The sequence below is a fragment of the Pogona vitticeps genome, chromosome 1, assembly GCF_051106095.1.
Source record: "Pogona vitticeps strain Pit_001003342236 chromosome 1, PviZW2.1, whole genome shotgun sequence".
NCBI lineage: Eukaryota > Metazoa > Chordata > Lepidosauria > Squamata > Agamidae > Pogona > Pogona vitticeps.
Window position 1 is genome coordinate 204,233,310 of NC_135783.1, and position 18,306 is coordinate 204,251,615.

Below are 18,306 nucleotides of genomic sequence, written 5' to 3' on the forward strand. Positions count from 1 at the left end.
ATTCTTACTTATCCCTTGTACGGGTGCTTCTGAAGTTGCACGGTGTTCTAGAAAAGCTGCTACCGCCATTGAGGCATTGACACTGTGGGTAGACCCAATAGTCTCTCTGAGGCATTAGGGTTGTACTGGTTGATTTTCAATTTCTGGCCTTCCTGAAATTGACTGTCTTCACATTCAATTGTAAGAGACTTGGATTAATTCTTGTGGTCCCTGCTTACTCCTTAGCTGGCTTATGCTGACTAGAACTCAAGTTATGCTGATTTGTGGGTTTTGTGCTATAATTCCTAGAATTTCAAGAGTCGTAGTCCAAAAATTCAAACTTGTCCACCAGTAACTGAAGCCTGTTAGGTTCTAGTCCTGTTGCCGTGCTAGAGGACCAGCTTTATGTCTTGCCTGCACATTTCGTATAGCATCGTCTCATGTAAATCAGCTCAATTTCATCAGTGTATCAGCCATTTTAACACCAACAGCAAGCACTGATTAACTTCCTGCTGACAGTGCTAATATAAAGACACACATAAAGGAAGCAAACAGCAGCAGGAAATGTTCCAAAGTGTTGTGTCTTCAGAGTCCCAAAGAGCAGGTTTGCAGCTGGAGATCTTCTTTGATCCTGTCAGAGAGAATCAAGTAGTGTTTCTGAGAATCTAGTAGTGCTTCCAACGTGGAAGGATCTGCTGACAGGGTCTTGTTGTCCAGAGGATGCCCACATATGTTCAGAGTCCACACATTCTTCAGGGAGGCCCTTCTCCAGTCCCCTAGTTTTAGATAATATATGAGACTGTGCCTAGAGACAAGTGTGGGGGGAGAGAGGGAGGGGAACGTTCAGTAAAGCAAGGCGTCAACTTCACTGTTTTTCAGCCTAACCTATGCCCAAAATTGAACATCCTTTTCTCCTTCTGTTCCCTCCCCATAAAGGAAGCATAACCATGCTAGAATCTGGTTTGAGAAGCAGAATTATATCAGATAAGCAGACACATGCAAGTATGTTGCACTTGCATGTTTATTGTCCCCGAATTTGAGTTTCTTCAGGCAGGTCAGTTTTCCTATCAGTTTCACTGCCTATGGAAAAATAAGCTCACTAAATGTATGACTCTACGTATTTTTTTTTACAGATAGTTTTGAGCCACATATTATTGTATTGATGAGCCTGGATTTGGCGATTACTGGGCGTTTTCCAGAGACCCTAATAAAGACTATATTTAATGTTGAGTTCCTAGCCAGACTGGACAATCAGCTTGAAAGTAAGTGATAATTACTATTACTCTATGTATCTTTTAAAGTTTGGATATTCCTTTGGAATACTCTTGCATCACCTAAATATGTAGAAGTTGTCTTTTGCTTGGAATAGGGAAGGCCTTTTGTATTGTCAGGCTTCATCATTCTTCACTCACTGAAGAATAAAGTGTAGAAGATGAACTCACTGAATTAATCGAAGGCCTTTTGCTTTCCGACAGCGTATCTCTATTCTTAACTTCGAAAACTGGGCCATGTGGGTTCCTTCTTTGCCCCTAACTTGTCGTGTGCCAAATATGCAGAAGTAACACCCTGTTCACACATGAGTTCCTGAAAAGAGATTTCAATCTTGTAAGGAACTCAGTCTCTCTCATACAGTTGCTATCCTAACCTAAAACAGGAAGAAAGTAAAATGTTGTCCATATATTTTGGGCGAGTTCACTTCCTACCTCAGCCTAGCCTCGGAAATGTAAGCATTTTCAGGGGTAACATGCTGAAGGAGCACAAGGTAGTGCATTGCGTCCTGGAGTGAATAGTGGAGGGGGGCAGGCGGGAGATATGACTTACTCATTTAAAGCACACTTGAAATTAACATTTGGATTCTGATTGTTCTGTGACACTGCTTGGGCTCATCCAGACTTGCCACCCACTCATGGCTAATGGTAGTTCTCCAGCTATTAACGGAGAGGTGAGCAACTTCAGTGAGTTAGAGTCCAATTTGTTTTGCCCAGGATCTTCAGATGACCATGCAGGACACACAAATGACAAAATAACAAAAACTGAGGTGGTCAGAAATCCTCTTCCGGTTCTTAGAATTTGTTTATGTTCTATTTTCTTTCTTTCTTTCTTTTTTCCCCCATTTGAAACACAGTAGGGGCCCTTACTACCTAGAGAAAAGATCAAGGGAGCTGAATGCGCCCGGAGGCTTCCAGAAGTGGCCATTCTCTCCCCCCACTTCCCTCTCCTGGTAAAACATTTTGTTGTTTTTTGCAAAGGGGCTACAAACCCCATGCTAGTCTAACGCACATGCAGCCCCACAGGGCTGTACTTGGTCCACCATTCGGTTAACGTGTTTGCTTGGTAATGAGTCACACTTCTGCAGTGACCTCTACTTCCGGGAATTACAACTTTCCTCCCCTTTAGAAGATGTCCTGGCCTGCTATCCTCAGTAATTACAGCTGTCTTTGAGAGGAATCAATTTCCCCATCATGGAACGGTGGTTCTCCTCTGTAGACAAAAATGAATGTGACAGTAGGCACGCCTTGCACTTTTCCTGTCAAAGAAAAAGAATTCTCTTTCCCCAGTTAAGAAGTAAACTAGAACATTTCTTGCATGGTGTTGGGGGACGGGGTAGGGTTGCCCCAAGAGGATTGCTAGACACTCTTGCCACTTTTACAGTAAAAGAGCAATGCTTTCCCACTTTTTAAACTCTTCTTGCGTTTGGGGGTGCAGATGTAGCCCTTGGCCCCCAGAGCTTGCTCTGCTCTGCTCAAGAAATTGAGAACATATTGAAACAGCTTCGCTTAGGGACGAATCCCCTGAAAACTCAACAGGTGAAACTTCCTCTGAGGTCCCCAAAGAAACCTGGACTCTTCACAACACAGCTTTCTTCCCCTAACCTTTGAATCTCTTTCTAGATTTGTACTGAGCAATGTTATTTCTCTCCTTAAATGTTAGGAAGAATGCTATGCTAGTTAGAGCATGTATGGAATCCACAGAGGTTTGTTGTGAGGAAGAATGACAGTTCAAACAAGGCCTTCCTGTCACATGTATATAAAGCTTTTTCTTGTTTCAAGAGAATGTTATGCCTTTATATTTAAAAAAAGAAATCTCACAGTGTTTGTAACCTCTGGCAAATTTTATTTGGAAGATTTCTGGTTAGCTTAATGGAGAGAGGCCTCAATGGCTGCTCACTTCATGGTTCCCCAGTATGGTGTGTAATGGATAGTCAGATGGAGTAGAGCTCGAGAGACCTGGGTTTGAATCCCTGCTCAGCCATGAAAAGTCATTAGGGTTTATGTGTGGAACTGATCCACTCCTTAAATACTTCACTTACTTTGAAAGGCCCCTATCAGAGTTGCTATTAAATCATTTCTGATCTAATGGTATATAACAGGGGTCGTCAGCCCCTAGTCCACGGCCCAGTGCCGGTCCGTGGGCTTGCCGGAACTGGGCTGCGGATACGGATCTACAACCCTCCCACATGTGGTGGGTGTATCACGCTTGCTGCGGGGCGTGTTGCACTCTTGTCGGGGGTGTCATGCTTGCACGCATGTGCGCTCATGCGACATACCACCTGTGCAAGTGTGGCATATAAAGGAGCTGACTCACCAAATTGGCAGTGATTCATTGGGCTTACTCTAGTGAGATGTATTGTGCTAAGCAACAGCTTCTTCTTCGTGGTCTCTGTGAATGCACACTAATGGGTTAAGTCTGCAAATACGCAAAGGTCTCCGAAATATTCTAGATCTGAAAAATTCACTAGGTCCGCCCCCCTTGTACATGTGGTCTGCCCATCCTAGCGATTGCCTCAGTTCCTTTTTGCCGCTGCTGAGGTGTCATCTCTTGAGCTCCATTCGCGTAAATTGTTTCTTTTTGAAAAAGAACCAATCTTCTTTCAATAAATCATTTGTATCACTACTTGATTGATTTATACAGTGGTGCCCCGCATAGCGACGATAATCCATGCCAAAAAATCGTCGCTATCCGGATTTGTCGCTATGCGGGGGGGGGGGAACCCCATAGGAACGCATTAAAACACGTTTAATGCGTTCCTATGGGGGAAAAACTCACCGCTACGAGGAAATCCTCCATCCGGCCGCCATTTTCGCTGCCCAGTAAGCGAGGAAAGGGTGCAAAAACACTGCGGGCAGCCATTTTTCCGACAGCCATTTTGGAACCGCCGATCAGCTGTTTTTAAAACAGTCATTGCTGCCAGAATTTAAAACATCGCTATGCGAAAATCGGTAAGCGAAACGCTTACCGATCATCGCAAAGCAATTTTGGTGATCTAAAACATTGCAATGCAATCACTTTTGCGATAGCAAAAACCTCATTGCTATGCGGATTAATTGTTAAACGGGGCGCTCGTTAAGCGAGACACCACTTGTACCTCCCTTCCGCCCCCTCCCTTGTTTCCGTGTCTTCCCGCCGTTTATGGCCCCAATGGGCCCCTTCAAGAAGTGCATCTCCTTCACAAATAAGCTGCCGGTCTCTGATGGTCACAGCGCTTGTCTGTTCTGTCTCGGAGAATCACACCAACCATCCACTTGCTCCAACTGCAAAAACTTTACCAAACAGGCCATTAAATTCCGGCAGCAATGACTTAGATCCTTCCTGTGGGAGGAACCCCTCCAACCCCCGTCTAAAATGGACAATGCTCAGGCTTCCCAGTTACCACTTTCCTCAGTGATCAACTCACTGCTAAAATGTCCAAAAATCAAATCCAGACCTCCTAAATCTAAATCGTCTGGCTCTACAACTCATTCTACTCCGTCATCCAAACCTACACCAAAGTCCACCAGTACCAAACCAAAGAAGTCGAAGAAGCCATCGGTGGAACCACAACCTTTGGTACGGTCCTCGTAGGTACCGGGTCATCCAACCATCGACCTTGACACTAACAGGGAGTACATCCCACCGCCTTCGGGACAGCCACCTTCTCCTCTGCTTGCTCTGCCCCCATCCTGGGCAGATACCTCAGCTGAGATAAACGCCTTACAAGATTCGGCCTGTTCAAGCCACAAATCTTTGGCTAGCTGTATATCGGGGTGTGAGTCTGGATTGATGCCCATTCCCAATCCAGTTACTGTCAAGAAGAGGAAATCTAAACTCCACCAATCCGATCACACTGGGTGCTCCAATACCGTTACTTGCCAGCCTCCGAGTCATTCGGGACTGCCAGTATAGCCAGGCTCTAGGGCTCATTGTCATTGGCCCAAACATGTTACTGTCTATGAGCCACCGATGTACTTCGAACCACCACCTAAGCCATACTGCCACAGTCGTCGGTACTGACACCACGGTATGGAACAGTGTGCGCCCAGGAATTATCTTCCCACTGCACCTGCTACTCTTTGAGCAGTTTTGTCCTTCCTCTCCTATCTACAGTGGTGCCTCGCTTAACGGGCGCTCCATTTAGTGATGAAATCGCTTAGCGATGACTTTTTCAGAGGGTTTTTGTGCTTCGTTTAGCGATGGTTCCTATGGGCAATTTTCGCTTAGCAATGGTTGGGACCATGCTTCACATAGCAATTAAATTTTGGGTCCCCTGTTTCGCTTAACGATGGTTTAAATAGCCTCATGTTTGCTGTTTTTAAATGTTTTTCTGTTATTTATAAAGTTAAAGTTTACTGTTTAAAATGTTTGAAATTATAAAGTGCACTTAATAAAGCCTTTGTTATCCAAATTTGACTTTGTTCTGACTCTTTTTTAATTTGTTGTTGTATTTTTTCTCCCCATTGAGATGCATTGAATAGGTTTCAATGCATTTCAGTTGGGGAACCGCGTTTCACTTAGCGATGTTTCCTATGGCGATTTTCGCTTCAGGATGGCAATTCATTCCTATTGGAACAGATTATCCGGTTTTCAATGCATTTCAATGGGAAACTGCGTTTCGCTTAGTGATGAAATCACTTAGCAGCAATTTTTTCAGAACAAATTAACATTGCTAAGCGAGGCACCACTGTATTTGATTGTTACTTATCATTATCTACAATCAAGGTCTGTACCTCAGCTATTGTAGTGCACCAGCCGCAAGACTCAGATGCCACCTTGCTTTTCTGACATCCTACCCTAAAACAGTTCCTTCAAGGAATTGCTCACCTCAACCCTCCTAGACCTTCTCCTACACCCCAGTGGTCACTACACATTGTTCTCAGACATCTATCACTTCCACCCTTTGAACCTCTCACCACCCCGTCAGAATGTCTACTTTCATTCAAGGTCTTGTTTCTTGTGGCCATCACCTCTGCCCATAGAGCATCAGAGCTCACAGCGCTCCGCGTGGATTCCCCATCCCTACAGTCCCACCTGGATAAAGTCACCCTATATCCGGAAATCTCCTTCCTTCCCAAGGTCGCTACTGATTTCCATGTTCGCCAACCTATCATCCTGCCTACTTTTCCCTCCAAACCATCGACAGGTGTTGAAAAATCACTCCACCTCTTGGATGTACGGCACGCTCTTGCCTTCTATGTCAAAAGGGCTACTTCCTTTCGGAGGTCAAAGTACTTATTTATTTCTCCTCACCCACCTCACAAATATCCCCACAAACCATATCACAATGGATTGTGCAAACCATACACCTGACTTATCAGCTCGCCCAGAAGCCTCTTCTGGCCAATGTCAAGGGTCATTCCACCAGGACTCTGGCGACCTCCATGGCTTTCCTGCGAGGTGTTCCAAACCCAGATATCTGCAGGGCTGCCACTTGGTTAACTCCATCGACCTTCGCATCCCACTATCGTCTGGACATGCATGCGAAGGCAGATGTGGGTTTTGGACGTGCAGTTCTATCCTCAGTCTTGCTGTGATGTCCCTCCACCTTTGAGGTAAGCTTGTTAATCACCCATTAGTGTACATTCAGAGAGACCATGAAGAAGAAAGAGAGGTTACTTACCTGTAACTCTGATGTCATGAGTGCAGCCAAAGATCTGGAATCTGAAGGGTTAACTGTAGCTGAAGAGAATGCTGAGCAATCAGAAATACAAACACCTGAATCGCCTCCAGATTCTCCTCCCCCAGTAGACAGGCTGAGGGCCAGGCTTTGGGGAAGACTTATGATAAAAAGGTCAGAGGATCGCTTGAAGGCTGCCCGCAGAAACATCCGATCAACTAGTCCTGAGTTCTGACAGGATGAAAAGGCTTCCAGCAGCTCAAGGGCTGTTTTTACTATATAAACAGCTCTCAGACAGCTGGAAATCTGTGGAAGCAACAAGTCAAACCTCTGGCTTGCATCCACGCTCCTGACAACCTTGAACCTTGTTCTCTGGACTCTTGGCTTTGGACTCTGACCCTGGACTATGCTGTGCGTTTTGGCATTGGACTCTGACCATGGACTACGTTGTGTGAGTTGGCTTTGGTATTTGGATATCGGCTCTGCATTCCCTGGATTCCGGACTGGATTATCGGACTCTCCTGTTGTAACCCCCAGGAACGTGACATCTGATTCTTCAAGTGGTCATCTGTGAATTCACACTTCCTGCCCGTCCTCCCCTCTGTCCGTCACATCTGTCTCACTCTTAGAGCAGCAGTGGCTTTGGGGGAACTGAAGCAGTCACTAGGATGGGCGGACCACATGTACAAGGGGGGCGGTCCTAGCAAACTTTTCAGCTCTAGAATATTCCAGAGACCTCTGTGCAAGCACAGACTTAACCCGTTAGTGTGAATTCACAGATGACCACTCAAAGAACCAGAATTGCAGGTAAGTAACCTCTATTTTGGCCATTATCTGATTCTCAGTTAATATACTCAAAATCATATTTATGTCGTGTTGCATGTATTGAATTAAGCACAGTAATTTGATGCTCTCGTCTTTCACTAGGATGTTTCAGTGGTTTGAGTATCATATACCATGGCAAGCTGGGGTGTCATTGGCAGTACATACAGTACATGCATATCTGATATTCCATTATGGTCTTGCTTCAGAAGTTGCATCTTGTAACACAAGTTGAAATCCTGTTGTTTTACAGTGCCCACAGAAGGCTTGGTGTATGCTCAGGAATGCCAGTCAGGACCCCTTAACTACCTGCTGGAAGCAACAGTTCGCCTTCCACGTGCATAACAAAGCAACAGAATTTCAGCCACTGTTTCATTTGTTCAATTTTTTTGTTGTATGTCTTGGAGAAATCTTTGCTGTCATTAAAAACAAAGGAGTTTTGAGGCATCTGTCTTTTGTCTTCTGTACACAATGAAATTTTATAGAAAATTTTATGTTCTCTCCCCTCTTTATGTTTTGGCATAAGTGGTATCAGATTCCATAAACAAGAAGATGCGCTTTGACCTGATGGAGCTGAACAGAGCTGTCTGCCTGGAGTGCCCAGAGCTTCAAATCCCATGGTTTCATGAACACTACTGTCAACAGCTACAGAACAACAGTGAATAGTTTAACCTCTCAAATGCTAGATATATTTTAAATATTATTTTACAAACCTTTGTAAAATCTTGTTTATTTTTACCTGGAAAATTTCAGTAGATGAAAACTTGGCTTATCTGGAGAATTATAAGCTTTTTTTTAAAAAAAAAGTAACAACAATGGTCTAAACCTGGTAAATATGGGATGGAGATTGGTGAAACGAGTGGTGGCATTTTGTTCTGTCTTCCTTCTACTTTTTCTGGTTTTCTGTAATATCTTGTTTTGTTTTTCTTCGAGGTAGCGGTAGCTCTGGTGCCTTGCGACAGCAGATTAACAGGTTGCTGGTTGAAGCCTTGGGAGGAGCTAATTTTGCCAGGATGTCCGTAGTTACCCCTTACTACTATAGATTTGGTGGGTATTTATTTATTTATTTATTTATTTATTTATTTATTTATTTATTTATTTATTTATTTATTTAATTTATACCCCACCTATCTGGCCCACCGGACCACTCTAGGCGGCTTCCAAATATAAAATCAAATAATAAAACATAGACAAATACATAATAATCAAACAAGAACAGCAGTAAAGATAAAAAGGAAAAGTAAGAAAAAAAATCAAGAGTTGGCTGGAGGGAAGGCCTGAATAAACAGCCATGTTTTTAATTGGGTTTTAAAGGTTTAATTCATTGGAAGTCATCTTTGGTTTAGCGCTTGGTGGGGAGCTTCTCCTAAACTTTAGCTTGAACCCAGTGTGATGCCTGTAGTTGTGTTTGCGGTTTTGCCCCTCCACAGCAGCTCTCTCTTCTCCTGATTGTATATCGTAGAGAGTTTTTCAGCTTCCAGGAGCACATTTTAGTATTGGGGGTGGTGGCTAAATCCAGGAAGGATTGGCATGCTGCCATTCCCTGGATTCTGTTATTGTGCAGACAGGCAGCTCTGTTAACGAAGGAACTTGTCATGTAATATTGTGACTCTTTCCCATTTCCTATTGGAAGGTCCACCGTCTCTCCTTGAAAGTAGCGGCACCACTTTTGTTGCAAAGATGCTAAGTATTCAGAAGTATCTAATTGTCGGGTAAAATCTAGTTAGGGCTTCTCCGCCAAGCAATTGAATAGGGAGGCACAGTTTTTACTTTTCCCCTTGTACCTTCCCATGCCTTTTGGGGAAGAAATCAGAAGTGTTCTATATCCGAAAAATCGCCATGGCCGATGATGTCACCCTCCTTGTGTGACAAAAGTTTAAGGTAATAGGATTTCAGCCTCCATTTCTATAGTATTGTAGATCTTAAGTTTTTATTTTTCACAAGTTTTTTTGAGTGGAGGTGTGCTCAGGTGATAGAGCGCATTGTCTCTCCGTTTTCAAAAAAAGATCATGACTTTTCACAGCAAAGCTGCATCCTGATGTTATTAATGTAAGCAACTGTCTGTAGGAAGCAAACAGGAACTCGCTTCCCAAGGAGTGAATTCTGCTAGGATAGTGCCTTGGCATCCTACGTATAAGCTTCTAACTGGAACTATATTTTACTGACACATCCTGCTTAGTTGCTGTGTTTTAGATCTCAGTGTAAAACTCACAAACAGGCTGGAGCCTCTAATATCAGTGGGATGACACTTATATGACGAGCACTGAATAAACAGCTCAACCATCAATAAACTATTGCTTATATGAACAACAGTTACGGTTCTTTAAATTGGCCATTCTTGACAAGGGGGCATATGGCCCCCTGCCCTCCCTTGCACATATGAAGGGAGCCACAGACTGAAAAATGTGAGACGTTTCTGAAAGATTATCTGTTAGGGTTGTATCCTTGTTTGACAGGGTGGCTTGGAACCTGAGAAGAGCCCCTAAAAGGGCCATGGCCTAAAAATGTTGAGAATGGCTGATATTAAAGTGTAAGGATTACTCTGACCTTAAATAGACCAGTGTCTTATCTAGCATTTTTGAAAGTTCAGTTTGGGTCATGCCTGATTAGTTTTTTGATGGATGAGCACCCTATCCTTCTAAATGGATGGTAGGCTATAAGTGAACGCTTGTGTCTATATGTAGAAATATAACTGCCTGAGTAACATAACAGTTTGCATCATTGCTGTGGTGCATGAGTTTTACCACCTTGCAAATGTTCTTTTTCTCTTCTGATGTTGTAATACCTAATTTCAGCATTAGAATAGCAAGTTCAAGTCTGAAAATCACACACTTTTCCATTTCTTAGGATTGACCATTTTTGTCTTTTCAGACTTTGAGTGTATTCTTGATAAAAACAAGAGGCCTCTTCCATATGTGCACCATGGTGGTGTCATGGCTAACTTAGAAAGAGTGCATTGGAGCCAGAATGGGCAAGTTTTGGAAAAGAAAGGGCTACCACCAGGAGCTCAGAGGTTAGTATAAATTTTCTGTATGGTTGACATTTAGTAGGACGACTAACAAAACAGAAAAATAAAATATGGCAAGATATTATGGCTTCTGTCTTCTTCAGATTAATAGAAGTGTGTCGTTTCCAGAGTGGTCATTATATAGAGCAAAGTGGATGAGTTATGCCAGATGGTGTCCTCTAGGTCCAGACCATGAAGCTCAATAAGTCACCAGGCCTAGCTCGCATCCACCCAAGGGTTATTAAGGAATTGAGGAAGGAAGTTGCTGATCTCTTAACTAAAATATGCAACTCATCCCTTAAAATGGCCACAGTGCTAGAGGACTGGAGGATAGCGCATGTCATGGCAATCTTTAAAAAGGGAAGGAGGGGGGACCCGGGAAACTATAGGCCGATTAGCCTAACATCTGTTTCAGGGAGGGTGGTGCTAAGCCTCATCCAAGATAAAATCTTAAAACACATAGAAGAACAAACCTTACTGAGGGAAAATCAGCATGGCTTCTGTAAGGGTGAGTCTTCTCTCACAAACCTTTTAGAATTCTTTGAAAAGGTCAATAGGTATGTGGATATTGTCTATCTGGATTTTCAGAAGGCGTTTGACGTGGTTCCCCACCAAAGGCTGCTGAGAAAACTCCACAGTCAGGGGATAAGAGGGCAGGTCCTCTTATAGATTGAGAATTGGTTGAGAACCAGGAAACAGAGAGTAGGTGTAAACAGGCAATTTTCACAATGGAGAGATGTTGAAAGCGTTGTGCCCCTGGAATCTATCCTGGGATCGGTGCTTTTCAACTTCATAAATGACCTGGAATAAAACGCAATAAGGTGGTTAAGTTTGCAGATGATACAAAATATTTTTTTGGGGGGGGGGTGAAGGCCAGAAGGGATTGTGAAGAGCTCCAGAAGGATCTCTCCAAACTGGGAGAATGGGCAGCTAAATAGCAAATGCATTTCAGTATAAGAAAATGTAAATTAATGCACGTTGGGGCAAAAAAAAAAAACTTCATTTATCATCTAAGCTGTCAGTGACGGATCAGGAAAGTGATCTTAGTGTGCTGATGGACAACTCGATGAAAGTGTCAACTCAGTGTGCGGCGGCAGTGAAGAAGGTCAATTCCATGCTACGTATCATTACAAAGAGGATTGAAGACAAAACAGGCAACATAATACAGTGGACCCTCGACTTACGGAATTAATCCGTATTGGAACGGTGGCTGCAGGTCGAAAATTCCATAGGTCGAGGTTCCATTTCCCATAGGAATGCATTGAAAACCATTTAATCTGTTCCATTCCAGCCAAAGAAAAAAAAAATCCCGGGCTTCCAAAGCTGCACCTGCTGCCCTCTGTCTCCCATCTCTGCAGGGACAGGAGGCAGAGGACACCGGGGACAGGAGACAAGAGGGCAGAGGGAGCTGCTTTGAATTTCCCGCCCTTTCCCCCTGCCTTTCATAGGTTGAAGCTAAGGTCTCAAGTCGAACTAAAACTCGAAATTTCCGTAAGTAGGGACTTTCGTAAGTCTCAAGGGTCCACTGTAATGCCATTGTACAAAGCTCTGGTAAGGCCGCACCTGGAGTACTGTGTACAGTTCTGGTTGCCGCACCTCAAAAAAGATATAGCGGAACTGGAAAGGTTGCAGAAGAGAGCGACTAAAATGATGACTGGGCTAGGGCACCTCTGTTATGAGAAAATGCTACAGCGTTTGGGGCTCTTTAGACAAAAGGCACTTGAGGGGGGAGATGATTGAGATGTATAAAATTATGCAGGGTATGGATAAAGTGGATAGAGGGAAGCTCTTTTCTCTCTTATGCAATACCAGAACCAGGGGACATCCACTCCAACTGAGTGTTGGGAGAGTGAGAACAGACAAAAGAAAATATTTCTTTACTCAGCGTGTTGTTAGTCTGTGGAACCCCTTGCCACAGGATGTGGTGATGGCATCTGCCCTAGATGCCTTTAAAGGGAGAATTGGACAGATTTCTGGAGGAAAAGTCCATCGCAGGTTACAAGCCGTGATGGGGATGTACAATCTCCAGGCTTAGAAGGAAGGTACCTCCAAATGCCAGATGCAGGGGAGGGATATCAGGAAACAAGTGTCTAGTTGTCTCGTGTGCTCCCAGAGGCATCTGGTGGGGCCACTGTGAGATACAGGAAGCTGGACTAGATGGGCCCTTGGCCTGATCCAGCCAGGCTCTTCTTATGTTCACTATGACTTAGGCATCTGGCTGTGCAGTGCAGTTCCCCACTGGGAGGGGCTGAACTCAATGATCCATAGGGTCCCTTCCAACTCTGCAGCTATAGGATTATATAACTCAAACTGATGTATCATCATATCTGTATCTAGCTATGTGACCTACACATCCATGTTTATATTACCTTGTTGCTTTATAAAGTGTGTGCAGTGGACCCTCGACTTACAGACGGCTCGACTTACGGACTTTTCGAGTGACAGACTTCTCTGGCTGCAAAATTTAGGTTCGACTTGCAGCCAGAGAATCGACCTACAGACCAGAAAAAAACCAAAATGGAACAAAAATGGTCGGTTATGGATTAATTGGTTTTCAATGCATTGTAGGTCAATGGAGACTCGACCTACAGACTTTTTGACCTGTAGCCATCATTCCAATATAGATTAATTCCGTAAGTAGAGGGTCCACTGTAATATCATAGACAAAGTGCTGCTTGAGAATCAGATTTTCCAATCTGAATGTACTGTATCCTGTGCTTCAGTTTGGCATTATATGTGTTTATTTTTATTGACATGAATCTCTTTATGTCGAGTATGTTTAAAGAAAATCTATCTTACAGTTTTAAAGAAAGTTCCTCTATCTGTGCAAGATTTTTTTTTAAAAAATGAACTGTTCATTTCCTTTAATTACTAATACAGTATTAATATTCCTATTTATCTTTTGCATGGCATATGGATTAAATTTTCATTACTCTTGATCTTAATATTTTTGAGACATGTGAATCAGCAGACACCCTCTTTAAAGCAGTGTTTGCTTACCACATCTATTTTTGCCTTGGGCTACAGGAAAATACATTATGTGAATTGCCAACATGCCAAAATTGCAGAGAAAACCCTCAAAACCAATCATTCAAATGACCCATCTCCACAAAGATCAATAAAAGCACAAAGCACTCCTTCATATTGAGCACTACCCAAACCACAGCATCAGATGTGGCTGCTGACTGGTTTAATGGCAAATGCCTAATAAGAGCATAACAATGTCTCCATTTATGACTCTTTTTGCAAACATAGCATACTTCCCGTTAAAGAGCTACAGTACTTTTTCAATTTTGGGGTGTGTGCAACTTGAGCTCTAAGAACTGAAGCTGTGTGGACCTGAAATTGAAAACATCTTTAGCTGGTAGCAATCTGCCACTGCCAGTAAGGTTGTTCCCACTGCACTGGCAAAGCTGTCCAAGTCTTCACTCCCACTGCACTGGCGGAGTTCCACAAGAGGATACTGGCCAGTGTATTGGGAAATCCTTTCAGTTGTTGTGTTATTAGCTGACACAGTTGGTCACCATGGGGTTATTGGTTTAGTGGATTTGAGGTAACATATAAAAATGTCCAGAAGTGGGATTTTGGATTTGTAAGGAGAAAAGTTATTTCACTGTTAAGTTCCTCATTTGTGACATTTTGCGTGGTTTTAATAATGTGATTGTTATGTTCTGTGGTTATATCTTTGGCCAAGTTTTGATTTATCCTTCAATCATCTTTGCCCATCTGGTATGTAGTCTGCAATGTTTAATTCTACATTAATTCTACAGTACAGTATTACAATGATATGCTCTTTGTCAACACTACAACAATATTGCAGTGTACCAGTATTTGTTCTCCTCTGAAGATTTTTCCGGGCCATGCTCTGCTCTTTCAAAATGGCTCCTGTCTCAGTTCTGTTGCCTATTCTGTTCTTGATCATGGCATCATTTTGACTCCCATTCCACTACTGTCAACAACTTGATACTGACTGCCATTACACTTCCCTTGGGTTCAACCTCAACTCGGCTCACCTTCGATGCTCTGTTCTCAGAAGAGTTGGATCAAATGGAAGTGGGAGAGACATCTCTCCCATAATTGATTGATTGATTTGATTTGATTTGTATCCGGCCCATCTGGTCTATGCGACCACTCTGAGCGGCTTCCAATATAATACAAACAATTAATAAAATCACATAGTTACATAAATCTACAAATGAAAATGTGGAAACCAAGAAAATAGAGTAAAAATAAATTAAAGTGAAATGAGAAGAGAGAATCAAATATTGACTGGAGGGAATGCCTGAATAAACATCCATGTTTTACTTGACTTTTAAAGGTACCCAGCGTAGGGGCCGCACGAATCTCCGGAGGAAGATTGTTCCAGAGGCAAGGAGCCACTGCCGAGAAGGCCCGATTTTGTGTCTTTTCCTTCCGGGCCTCTCTGGGCATCAGGCCCCTCAGCCTCACCTCCTGACTTGCACGGGTGATCCGGGTAGAGCTTGGTGGGAGTAGGTGTTCCGCCAAATATCGAGGTCCTAAACCGCTTAGGGCTTTATAAGTAAGCATTAAAACTTTGAAGTCGATGCGGGAACGGATGGGCAGCCAATGCAATGCGGCCAGAGTAAGGGTGATGATAAGGGTGATAATACTCGTGAGCACAGGGTGAGACGCTGCACTTGGTGAGGACCATAGCAAGGGACTGATTTATGAGGAAAAGTTTTGTGAAGGAGTTTACTTGCATATTTTGTCCTCAGAGAAGGTCTCAATGTAGAGAACGTTGTCAGCAGTCCCTCCGAATGACTGGCCTTCATTAGCTTCAGCAGCCAGAGCATCAAAAGTGAGCCAAGTTGAGGTTGAACCCGAGGGAAGTGTAATGGCAGTCAAGTTAAAAACTGTTTAGCAGTATTACTGTCGTACCACATTTGGTAGGATGGTGGTGGTATGTACAGTACAGTCAAGCCACTTCTGATTTATGTCAATCCTAATAGGGTTTTCAAATGTATGAGATTTTCAAGGAGAGTTTACTACCACCCGCAGTCAGTTTCCTTGGCCAAGTAGTGATTTGAACCCAGGTCTTTCACATCACAATCCAACATTCTATCTATTGCTTTACACTGCTTTTCATGGTAGAACATTTATAGCCTGCCCAGCTGTCTTACCGTATTTTTCCATTTATAATATGCCCCCATTTTTAAGACCCCCTCTTTTTCTAACCCAAAAATTAAGAAAACTTATCTTTGAGGATTCAGCTTCTGGGCTCAGAACGGTCAGACATATTGAGTCCCTGTTGAATCTGAGCCTACAGGCTCCACCTCCAACGAGGTGTGTTCCAGTTGCTTTGTTCAGGATCAGCTGCCGTCAGTTCCATAAGGCTCATGACTGAAGGAAGCCTGTTTACAGAGGCAAGCTACAGTATGTGCCGTTTTGTTCTCTCCTCAGCTATCTCAGCTTACTTCTGTGCAAAAGACGCCCTGCAATTTTTAGTATAATGATTTCAGGAAAAACTAGCATCTTATAAATGGGAAAATACAGTATATGTTTTAAAGGTGGTAAATGCTAACTCTGAACTAGTGTCAGTAAATATTCTTACCTCATTTTAAATAATCTTCCGTGTTCAGTTTTTCCATATGTCATGACACAGGATCACATATTATTTTTCCATAGTTAAACCTTCAGTTCAAAGCCAAATACTATATACTGTATGTTAGAAAACAGCTCCTTCAGTGTTGAAGAATGTTGAATCAAACAGTTCAAAATCAGTTAGATTGTGCAAGGCCTGGTGAATTACTGTAGTATTAGTGGAAAGGATCTAACTGGGGAAAATAAAATCTCAGAGCTAATTTTTTATGACAGCCCAGTGTCTTAATTACAAGATGGGCAAGATATTCTGGCTTCCATTAGGGGTTGTGAGTACAGAAATGGATATTCTATCAAAAAGTAGTACTATGCCATATTTTCACAAAACTAAGTTTTTACTTATGTGAGTTGCTGATTTGGAAGTAGAATATGGAAGTGTTTGTTGAGGGGGACAGATGATCTTACCTCCCTGAGTTTTTCATCTCCCCAAACCACTGATTTTTTTTTATCTTCCCATCTTATTCACTGCCAAGATCTCAGGCATTCAGAGATCACATAGTCATTATAACCGTGTCATGGTGCCACACTGCCACTCTGCTTCTCGAATATGTAATGTTCTCATTGAGGTCAAATACAATATATTTTATTTCCATTTGTTTCCTATGGGTTATTCAGAAAGGACTTCTTTCATTGGTGCTGTATGATTTTTAATGCAGAAAGTCCTAAAGTCTGTCTGTCTTTCTCTCTTTCTCTCCAGTAGCTTTTATCCTTGATTTCATCTTGCTTATGCAAGTGACCAATTACTTCCTTGTTGATTTTGTGGTTTAAAAAAAAGGCTGTTTTGGTATGTTTTTCATTTAAATTATTTTCTTTGAAAAAGCAGTTAGTTTTACATTTTCATTCATGTAGCACATTTATACACATGCATCAGTTTCCAGAGCTTCATACACAGATTCAGATAAAGCACATGGATTTTCTGTGCAGTTGATTGGATTTGGCAATGGAGATTATTGTTGTGTGAACAGGAATGAACATGGATTGGTTTTCTGCACTGAAAGGAAATCTGAAAGCAGTTCTTTGCTGGGAAGCTGCATGCATGCATCTGACAGAGTTCCCGTGATCAAAATACTTGAATTCATTTGTAGTGTGAACTTGTAATCCATCAAATTCTTGTGGTACTTTAAAATGAGCAGACTTATTTGTGGACCATCATCTACATCTTGAAATACATGACACAACATATTTTGCCAAATATGTTAATCTTTAACATATCGGTTGTTTTTCCTTAAATAGACTAACACAGCTTTCCCCTCACAGTTACTGATGTATATTTTTCAGATGACCTCTAGGTATGTTCCATTCTCCTCCCTGCAAAAGTTAGAAATACATGCTTTCAAGAGTTTCTTGTCCTTATCTTAACCAGGAATTGATAGCTCTTGTTACTGCTTGTAACATAATAGATAAGTATGTTTGGCTTTCTAGTGTATGAATGCATGTAAACCAATGATTTGCTCTGTGTTTTATTTAGAATTGCCATTGAATTTCTTGATTCAGAAAACTTTTGCAAAAATTCAACTCATCCAAGGGGAAAAACTGTTATGAGAAAGCGACATTTGGAGATTCTAGGTTACCACGTTGTACAGGTATGGTGGCTATGGCATTTTATTAAGTTACCTTTATTTCTGAGATTTTTTGTCACACATATTTTGCCTCACCAACCAACACTACAGCTACCACATTGCCTGCCTAATGTAGCGATTTTTGTAATAAGAAATATTAACAGTTCTAAATATGAAACAGTATCTAATTTTAGATGCCTTAATTTAATTTCAGATTCCTCATTTTGAATGGAATTCCATGGAACTGTCATCAAAGAATGCATGGATAGAATACCTAAAGGCGAAAATATTTTCATAGCTCTGATCTCTTCGAATGGGAAGGACGTACACTCTTGAAGCAATTTTATATGGACAATTAATTATCATGTATTATTAAATATTTTCAAACATATGGAAATTTAGTAATTTTCAAAGTTGTGGGTGGTAGGTTGGCGGTTCAAGGAGGAAAA

General features: G+C 42.2%; 1 protein-coding gene across 4 annotated transcripts in view; it reads left to right on the forward strand.

Annotated features, from left to right (window-relative positions):
- FASTKD1 (FAST kinase domains 1) overlaps window positions 1-18,248 on the forward strand; it is a 61,249-nt gene extending 43,001 nt beyond the window's left edge. For 2 of the 4 annotated variants that reach the window (XM_072981584.2, XM_020789442.3), the window contains exons 10-15: window positions 1,113-1,241; window positions 8,199-8,330; window positions 8,606-8,719; window positions 10,544-10,685; window positions 17,767-17,881; window positions 18,072-18,248. In XM_072981584.2, the coding sequence (XP_072837685.2) occupies window positions 1,113-1,241; window positions 8,199-8,330; window positions 8,606-8,719; window positions 10,544-10,685; window positions 17,767-17,881; window positions 18,072-18,155 (716 nt within the window). In that variant the 3' untranslated portion in view covers window positions 18,156-18,248. Of the gene's footprint in view, window positions 1-1,112; window positions 1,242-7,137; window positions 8,331-8,605; window positions 8,720-10,543; window positions 10,686-17,766; window positions 17,882-18,071 lie in introns of those variants that run through there. The other 2 variants (XR_013545732.1, XM_078394414.1) reach the window with 2 other exon arrangements.
- The last annotated feature ends 58 nt before the right edge of the window (window positions 18,249-18,306 follow it).